The 10,036-nt window shown below is 41.2% G+C and overlaps 1 protein-coding gene across 1 annotated transcript; it reads right to left on the bottom strand.

The window, feature by feature from the left end:
• Positions 1–1,686: 1,686 nt before the first annotated feature.
• LOC124865874 lies at positions 1,687–4,097 on the bottom strand. The gene is made up of 4 exons (XM_047361364.1): positions 4,065–4,097; positions 3,642–3,939; positions 3,103–3,245; positions 1,687–2,300 (listed from the first exon to the last, which is right to left on the bottom strand). The coding sequence occupies exons 2-4, from the start codon at positions 3,857–3,859 to the stop codon at positions 1,954–1,956; spliced, it is 708 nt and encodes a 235-aa protein (XP_047217320.1). The 5' UTR covers positions 3,860–3,939; positions 4,065–4,097; the 3' UTR covers positions 1,687–1,953.
• Between the last annotated feature and the right edge of the window lie 5,939 nt (positions 4,098–10,036).

The raw sequence follows: 10,036 nt of genomic DNA on the forward strand, positions 1-10,036 counted from the left end.
TCTAAAGTCAAGATGTGTTAGTCTTCAAAAACATCTGAAAATCTGTGCTTGCATTCCACTTAAGTGTAAATATGAATACAAAGCTATGACAGATGGACTTTTAGGTTTAACAACTGTAGCTGAGAAATGGGGAGAAATGTTATGTTACTGTGAGACTTCACTGCTGCAAGGTTAGCAGACTGCATACTTAGATATGTGGTGTAAAAACCGATTTGGCACTTTTGACTAAAATGATTTTCCAGTTTTCATCCAGTTATTCACTGTATTAGCCTCAACTCACCAATTTTTGTTTAAAGTTAAAGGTTTGATATTTTTGCCTCTTTTTTTGTCATTTGACCCACATTCACTACATTTCTGCATATCATTTTCTCTGTAATCACTTCAGTCAGGACCTTGTAATTGTGGCATTGTCACTTCTTCCATGTTTGTCTGCTGCAACTTGATTGGATGGTTTGTTAGATCAGGAGATTATACGAAAGTCATATAAACTGGCTAGAAATTTATATAATTGTATAACTGCCAACATACTTTCTGTTTTGTCTAAGATATCAAGTATTTTCAAGTCAAACGGCTGAACTCTACATCAGAAGTGATTTTTCTTTCTCCAAGTTAAGGTCCCAGAGTTTTGGGATTTCATCAAGAAAAAGGTCATTAAATTTGTGACTTGAGCCTGATTCGTCACCTGACTGTTCACACCTCTCGTTTATTATCAATGCTCTAAAGTGCTCCATGAGTGAGTGCTTAACTGATTTGCATGTGCTGGAACACATGCCTGTTTGCTCCTGGTGCCCAAACATCTCCACCTGGTGTTTTCTGCTGCAGTAGCCCATCTGCTTCAAAGTCTGATATGTTGTACTTCTAGAGATTATATTCTGGATACCTTTTATTAAAGTAAGTAGGTGTTTAAGCTACTTTGGCTTCTCTACCATCTTGAACCAGTCTGCCCAGTGTCCCCTGACCTCGGAGAACAACAGGACATTTTTGTTCACACAACTGTTGCTCAAAGGATATGTTCTCTTCTTTGGACCATTCTCTGTAAACCGGATAGTTGTATGTGAAAATTCCAGTAGATAAGCAGTTCTGAAATACACAGACCCACCTACCTGGCTTTAACAGCCATAAAGTAACTTAAATCCCCTGGATCCCCTAGATCCATAAATCCATTTAGTTGTTGCCATGTGACTGGCTAATTCAATATTTGTGTTAACAAGCAATTGAACAGGTGAACCTTATAAAGTGTAGGTTAACTGGTGTTCTGTTGGTGAGACCATGTGACTTCACGATCTTTCACATAATGTCCTGGTGGACGAGTATTACCTCCTGTGCCGCAGAGCTGTGGACAGTTTTTACAAGACATTTTTAAGCATATAGTACTGCAAGTTCTTTGAAACTAAATATTGTATTTAGGTTTATGTGTTCATTAAATTTAGCAACCTTCTGTATCTTACACATAACCATGATGAAAAAATAGATACTTTTCTTCCATTTCTTTATTTTTTGCAATTATAATAAAAAAAAAATAGATGCTGCAAAATATTTTTTGGTGCAGATGCAAGAGTTTTACCGTTGAAAATGAAAGCTAGCCCAAAGCTAGCAAGGTGAAAAAACCACAACATAAAATAAATCACTCTGTAAAACTGGTAAAATGTTAACTCGACCAGTTGTAAGTTACAGCCAATGTAAAAACAAATTTATAATTGTTTTATTTAGTTTTTATGGTGTGTTTTTTATGGCTAAGTTGGTTATCATTCCTGATAAAACATTTAATAAGTACACAATAGATGCTTGTTGCTTGATTACCAGTGGTAACAGAAGGAACTGATAGGAAGAAGGTGAGTTTGATGTGAGCACAGACTGAAGTCCCTTTACCAAGATACATTTAAAGAATGATTACCATAACCTGACAAAGCCACTGCTATCACCTGTCTCATGGCACAATTTACAGTTGTTTTCTCACAATGCACAGAGGAAATTATACTCTTCATAATCAGCCTTGCTGAACCAGAAATGGTCTCCCTGTGTCTCCATGGCTCCACTCATGTCACACTCGTCTTCTGGGCCACCCTGATACCAGCGTTTAAACTCAACAATATTATCGTCTACCCAAAACCAGAACTCCAGGGTGCAGGTGTAGCGAAGGCCAAGCCACACAAAGGTACTGTTGGCCGTCTCAGCCTCGAGCTCAGCAAAGGTCTGCATCTGTTCATCCAGGATTGAGGCCATATCTCTGTGCTTATCTCTGCAGTAGTACAGGGCTTCTTCCCAGGTCTTGTTTTCCCTTATCAATTTAAAGGGAGATCCTTGAAGAACAGATATATATATATATAGATATATTAAAAAACAGAATTAATTTCAGCACAAAGTGAAATGAAACATGGCAATACGTAGTTTCACCAAAGGGATGTTTCATCAGCCTTTCAGAATGAATCCACTTTAATGTTTAGAATGAAAGACGATACTGTTTTCTGAATGTGAATACCTCAAAGGACAAGTCAAAGGTTTCCTCTGAACAGGAAATTAGTACAAAAGATTTGATGTATCTTGTTTAACATGAAAATAAGGCTCACACTATTTACATAGATTAATTATTACAGAAAGCATCAAGCCTTTCTATTGGAATTGGTTTGTTATTAAACATTTTCCAGGTTAGTCAGCCTACATGCAGTCCATTTTATAACATAGCATGAGTTCAGATCAAATTACAGATGCTGGACTCATTTTGCTGTTTAAGTCTACTCATTAGGCAAGTTTTCAAGCATTTGGCTTTCTCGTCTACCAGTGATTCATATGTTTAATTTTAATTTGCAGCCTGATTGGAGTTACGGAGTGTTATTCAGAATCAGAATCATCAGAATCAGAATCAGAATCAGAAAAGCTTTATTGCCAAGTACGTTTTTGGACATACAAGGAATTTGTTTTGGCGTAGTCGGTGCAATACAATACAAATTAAACAGTACAAACATATCTACAATATAATATAAATATAAGTGCACAGTTTTAAGTGAGTGAGAGTAAATATAGAGCAGTATAAGATGCAAGAGCAATACAACAGTGCAGGTGATCAGTGTGCAAGTAAGCATGAAAGGGAAGCATTAAACATACTTATCTCTTCGCCTGTGACGTTCACTTCACATAGAACTGCAGGGTGCTTTTCTGGAAGAAGTACAGTGATGTAGCGCCCTTGTACTGGATCAAACGAGTAGAGATTGTTTTCGTTCCATGTGAAGTTGGTGATATTGCAAACCCTGTGAAAAATCACACTGAGTGTTTGAAGTGGGAGCTTTAAAATGAAATGCATGTAAGAATAATCCTTGTGTGCAAACATCTTAAGATTTTCTGGCAAGAAGACATTGTCTCAGTTCAAACAGATACTGGGTTAGTGATGTTGACACATAAGGGCTGTTCAGAAACATAAAGCCCAGTGTTTCAACACGTCCATGATGCTAACTAAACAATACTTTCCTGACCACTTTTAAACAAACATAACATCACTCAAGTTGTGAGACAGAAATGTCTTTTTGGCTCTTAAATTATTTTAAAAATAATACACCAGTCACATGCATCAAACCAACAGTTGTATCTAAATAGAGTATACATGCCCCAGTCTGGAAATATGAAATGCATCAATTTAAGGTTCTTACCACTTGCTGTTGGTGCCGTTGTTCTGTAAAGAGTTCCCAATGTAGATCCTGGCCCCTGTTATATTAGAATGATCTGCTTTTATGTTGTATATAGAGATGCAGGAAATATTGTAAACACCCTGCAGATCAATTCTCCACCAGGAGTAAGGCAGTTCACGTTCATTAGTGTTTGAACATGTTGCGTAATTTTTATCAAAGGCTCTGTCAGAGCTGTACATGGCTTGGTTAGTATCTGAGTAGGTTGAAGACTGAAATGATTTTTTGTCCCGTAGATCTACATTTTGTGTGTTACAGAGACCTAAAGATAAAAAGAAACCATTTGATTATTGCACTTCAAAGTATTAACTGCCACATAATGTTTGCATAATGTTGTGACACAGCTGACATAATATTATTTATTCAGCAAAATACATTTGGTCCAACCTGTCGTTTGGTGGGACAGGCACAGCCTCCCTGTGAAGAAAACAGAAAAACTTAAAAACACCTCAATAATAATAATAATAATAAAGACTACATTACATATGAAATCCCCCCTTTCATTATTAACCATTCGTCAAAGTATTGTTCAAACGTATTTATATAATTAATGACCTAAATATAGAAAGCTTGGCATGTTCACAAAAAACTAATAAAAGACAATTAAAAAACTCTATCTCCACTTCACGGGATCAAAATGTGCCACTTACCGAAGAAACAAATGAGCAACAGACACCGCAGCATGTTTAGAGGAAAATCAACAATAAAAAAATTATTTGCTTTTCTTAAATCAAATTAGGAATGAATTAGAAAGAAAACAAATGCATAAATATCTTTCAGATCAGGCTATGTTTACTTCAGGGACATTGGCTTTATGACCCTTACTCTGAATTTATGTGCATGACCTCTTCTCCTGTTGGTTTTTATTTCTTCTGCATCCTGAATAGCAGCTTGTATGAAAGAAGCCTACTGTCATAGTCCAAGGTTTACAGTCAGACTAGTGTTTTCGGCAGTAAGACATTTGCATTTTTCCGCTTTACTCTAGCCGATGGATGTAAATAGTTTTCTTATTCATAAAAATTTTATTGACCTACATCTGGTTACTTTGCTGTTTGTGTAAATGTCCCCAAGCATTCAAATCTCATCTGAGCTGTATGTAAAATGAGCTTATAACAATCAGCCTCATTCATTTTGTTTTTATAGAACTTTTTTCAACTACCTGGAACCTGTGATGACAGTGAGCGCCAGAGAATTTAAGTGCACCCTTTCATCAAACATTTTGACAGGTGGCCGCCCTCACCGGAAGTCCCTTCCGGTGAGGGCGGCCACCGGTGTTTAAGGGTTTAAGGGTGTTACGGGGAAGGCCTTAAATGAGCCAATTAAAAAACACACAGGGGTGTGTTTAAGGGTGTTATTAATAATCTGTATGTTTTTTCAGGCGTTAATACATCTAAAAAACAAAACAAAAAAAAAGACATGCATCCTTTTATATTTTTAAAGGTATAATCAACTTAATGTTGACCTATCACATGAAATCCTAATAAAGGAACTGTGTAACCTGACAGAATTGTAAGTTAATTTTGCTTTACAGCAGGACCTATTTGTTGAATATATGAGCCAGTCTAAATCCGTTCAAAATAGAAAAGACCTAAAAAAAGTAAATAAATAAAAAAAATTGTGCTTCACTACATCGATGGAACGAGAAAAACCTTCAGCTTCTGCGTCAACATACTGGAAAAGCAGCTGAAATAGGTAAGACGAATATGAGATTAACAGAAAAAAAAAAGAACTTCAGTATACTGTTTCCAAGTTACAAATTGACTCTAGCAATGATGTGTTTGTTTTTGAATCATGAGAGACTCCATTTTAGGAAAAAAAAAAGGAATGATAATTTTAGTTACCTGTAGCTTTTCTAAAAAACATTTTACTTTTTCATCTTAGAGTTACAGGGTTACAACTGTTAGGGGCGATGTCAGGAAGGGGCAGTTACGTCTGTTTCTTAGATAACATATCACCTTTGAACTCAAGAAGGGTTTTGGTCTTAAAAACATAGTCTTTGCAGTTGAGATAACACTGTCATGTTCTGGTATAAATACTGTGTGTAAATGTTGGGGCTCTGTTTCATTGGTTAACCTCAGTGTCAGGGTCTTCAAATGCTGAATGTCTTTGAACCATAACACTTGTTACATTGAAAAATACCAGTACTGACAAGAAAAAATGTCGGTAAATATTTCAGGAAACCCAGAAATTGTGGCTTCTACTTCTGATAATTCACAAAAGCACAATGACATCTTAAAACGTAAGTAAGTAAGTAAGTATCATTAAATGCATGTGAATGTTCTCAAATTTTGTTTATATATATTGTTTATATATATATATATATATATATATATATATATTTGTTTCTTTGTCATAGAACCCACCGCTGATGACCTTGATGATTTCATCTTGACACAATCAGATTATGGTAAGTAAATGTTAAATGCAATAAAATATATATATATATATATATATATATATATATATATATATATATATATATTATAGTTAACCCTTGACAATGTTTCAATTTATAGATTTGATGAGAGAGGTAAACCCGAATGATCAAGTTGGAGGGTTCAGCGGCTGGAATCGACAGTCAAAATTGAGAAGGCGAATTATTTCCAAACAAGAAAAACTCGCAACAACTGAACTTTCTTTTAACACAGAAATTACGACAGATTCTTTGAATACCCCCCCCGTCAATTATCATCATTTCCCCTGAAGACACACTGGACAATAACCTTCACAGTGGTGTGTATTGGCATTCTGATAGCTGGCGTAACAGTAATTACAAATATATCTGCACCCCATAAAACCTTTGAGATTTTTTATCCCATAGTAATGACCTTGAAATAACAGCAAAAACAGAGGGTTTGAACGATCGGGGAAACTGGTCTCAAATTTACACAGAGCAGTAGAGCCCGTGGTTCTGTGAAACACTACAATTTTTCTCTTCAGAATGGTTTCAAATTTACCAATATCACTAAAAGTAACTGCTGTTTGCTCGTCGAGGCCTGCCTGATGCTGCCATCTCCTCCCCAGTTCTACAGCACGGTGATCCGTGAGCTCAGGATCAGAGACGTGTGCGAGGCTGATTGCAAAACATAACTGATTACCGGTATTGTTTATAATATACAAATGACGCATTTTCTTATTAAACAGTTCACAGTCTAACGTTCCTGCAGCTTTACGCTTAGAACCTCCTGCTGGGTCATTAACAACCTGAAGAACAAATTCCATGTTATTATCTACAGGTGTATTTGCATTCGATTGTACTAAATCGTCGAGGAAGTTTTCGAAAGCAGGCAGGATCATATTTCCATCATCTGTAACAGTAAATGTGATGTGACGATTGAGATTTTCACCCACTAATTCCAGCTGCACAACGTCGTTACGTCTGGTTAACGATCTCGCAGTGGCAACCACATGGCGCCCACATGGCCCCCACCGGAAGTCCCGCCCTCACCGGAAGTCCCGCCCACCTGTCAAAAAGTTTGATGAAAGGGTGTACTTAAATTCTCTAGCGCCCTTTTCACACATTGACAAAGGCCATACAGATCCTGACAAATACTGATAAGGGATAACTAGATGAAAACGTGGACCTTGGAATGGATTAAGCCTGCATCTATGATGTGCTTTTAACTGCTGACATCATGAGTTGTATATAAATGCTTCTGTCAATGATGTCTCCAAACTCTGTGGACAAATTATTTGAAAGTGTGCAGGTGCAAAGCAACAAAAGCAAAAACAGCTACAGAAAGATGTCCTTTAAAGCCCTGATGTTACAGGGATGAAAGCTTTTTGTGAAGAGCCCTGTCTGTCTGTATTTTATTAAAGTGATGAACAGATGCTTCAGATAAAAATCAAATTCCACAATCTGAAATTCTTACAGCATTCAGGTAATTGTAATTGCTACACCAGTTCTGCATATAAGCATCCACCATCTTTCCCAAGTATTGTGTTGCAAGAATCGCCTATTTTAGACATCCATGGGTTGTGTGGCACATAGTAGCAGTGAATGGAAGGAGCGTAAACTCTTATTTCACTACAATCAGTCAGTTTTTGGGGTTTTACTGCTCTACAGAGATTGTAATTGTCGTCTTCCGCTTATCGGGTCGTGGGGGCAGCAGACTCAGCAGAGACACCCAGAGGTCCCTCTCCCCAGACACCTCCTCCAGCTCCTCCGGGGGAAGAGCAAGGTGTTCCTGGGCCAGCCGAGAGACATAGTCCCTCCAGCGTGTCCTGGGCCGTCCCCTGGGCCTCTTCCCGGTGGGACGAGCCTGGCACACCTCCCGAGGAAGGCGTCCAGGAGGCATCCGGTATAGATGCCCGAGCCACCTCAACTGGCTCCTCTCGATGTGGAGGAGCAGCGGCTCTACTCCGAGCCCCTCCCGGATGTCCGAGCTTCTCACCCTATCTCTAAGGGAGTGCCCGGCCACCCTACAGAGGAAGCTCATTTCAGCCGCTTGAATCCGGGATTTCGTTCTTTTGGTCATGACCCAAAGTTCATGGCCATAGGTGAGGGTAGGAACGTAGACCGACCGGTAAATCAAGACCTTTGCTATTCGGCTCAACTCTCTCTTCACCACAACAGACCGGCACAGTGCCCCCATTACTGCGGCAGCCGCACTGATCCGTCTGTCGATCTCCCGCTCCATTTTTCTCTTACTTGTGAACAAGACCCAAAGATACTTGAACTCCTCCACTTGAGGCAGGAACTCACCACCAATCGGAAGAGGCCACTCTTTTCCGGTCGAGTACTATGGCCTCTGACGTGGAGGAGCTGGTCTTCATCCCAGCCACTTCACACTCGGCTGAAAACCGCCCCAGCGCATGCTGTAGGTCTTGACTAGAAGGGGCCAGCCGGACCATGTCATCTGCAAAAAGAAGAGACGAAATCCACTGGTCCCCAAACCAGACCCCCTCCGGCCCTTGGCTGCGTTTAGAAATCCTGTCCATAAGAGTTATGAAAAGGACCGGTGACAAAGGGCAGCCCTGCCGAAGTCCAACATGCACTGGCAACAGGTCCGACTTAGTGCCGGCAATGCGGACCAAACTCCTGCTCAGCATGTACAGGGACCGGATGGCCCCTAATAAAGGGCCCCCGATTCCATACTCCTGGAGCAACCCCACAGGGCATCACGAGGGACACAGTCAAATGCTTTCTCCAGGTCCACAAAACACATGTGAGCCGGTTGGGTAAACTCCCATGAACCCTCGAGTACCCTGTAGAGGGTATAGAGCTGGTCCAGTGTTCCACAGCTGGGATGAAAACCACACTGCTCCTCCTGAACCCGAGGTTCGACTATCGGGCGGATTCTCCTCTCCAATACCCTGGCGTAGGCCTTACCAGGGAGGCTGAGGAGTGTGATCCCCCTGTAGTTGGAACACACCCTCCGGTCACCCTTCTTATGAAGGGGGACCAGCACCCCAGTCTGGCAGTCCAGAGGCACTGTCCCCGACAGACATGCAATGTTAAAGAGGTGTGTCAACCATGACCCCCACTGAACACAGTCTTGGCACTGCATCCCCCTCCTGAGACGCCGGAACGTTTGCCAGAATCGATTCGAGGCCAACCGGTAGTCCTTCTCCATGGCCTCACTGAACTCCTCCCGGGCCCGAGTTTTTGCCTCTGCCACAGCCCGGGCCGCAGCACACTTGGCCTCACAGTACCCATCAGCTGCCTCAGGAGTCCCACAAGCTAACCACAGCCGATAGGACTCCTTCTTCAGCTTGACAGCATCCCTTACTGCCGGTGACCACCACCGGGTTCTGGGATTGCCACCGCGACAACCACTGCAGACCTTACAGCTGTGGCTACTGGCAGCAGCATCGACAATAGATGGGGAGAACATGGTCCACTTGGACTCTATGTCTCCAACATCCTCCGGAATCTGGTCGAAACTCTCCCGGAGGTGGGAATTGAATACATCCCTGGCCGAGGGCCCTGCCAGACGTTCCCAGCAGACCCTCACTATGCGCTTGGGCCTGCCAAGTCTGTCCAGCTTTCTCCTCCTCCAGCGGATCCAACTCACCACCAGGTGGTGATCAGTGGAGAGCTCAGACCCTCTCTTCACCCAAGTGTCCAAAACATGCAGCCGAAGGTCTGATGATACGACAACAAAGTCGATCATCGACATCCTGCCTAGGGTGTCCTGATGCCAAGTGCACTGATGGACACCCTTATGTTTGAACATGGTGTTCATTATGGACAATTCGTGACTAGCACAGAAGTCCAATAACAAAGCACCACTTCGATTCAGATGGAGGAGGTGATTCCTCCCGATCACGCCTCTCCAGGTGTCACTGTCGTTTCCCACGTGGGCGTTGAAGTCCCCCAGCAGAATAATGGAGTCCCCGGGAGGGGCACTATCCAG

The sequence above is a fragment of the Girardinichthys multiradiatus genome, chromosome 3 (assembly GCF_021462225.1).
Source record: "Girardinichthys multiradiatus isolate DD_20200921_A chromosome 3, DD_fGirMul_XY1, whole genome shotgun sequence".
Taxonomy (NCBI): domain Eukaryota; kingdom Metazoa; phylum Chordata; class Actinopteri; order Cyprinodontiformes; family Goodeidae; genus Girardinichthys; species Girardinichthys multiradiatus.

Coding starts and splice junctions, on each gene's coding strand:
- LOC124865874 (XM_047361364.1), bottom strand. CDS start 3,859: ATGTACAGCTCTGACAGAGCCTTTGATAAAAATTACGCAACATGTTCA. Junction 3,246..3,641: donor AACGGCACCAACAGCAAGTG/GTAAGAACCTTA, acceptor GATTTTTCACAG/GGTTTGCAATATCACCAACT. Junction 2,301..3,102: donor CGTCACAGGCGAAGAGATAA/GTATGTTTAATG, acceptor CTGTTCTTCAAG/GATCTCCCTTTAAATTGATA.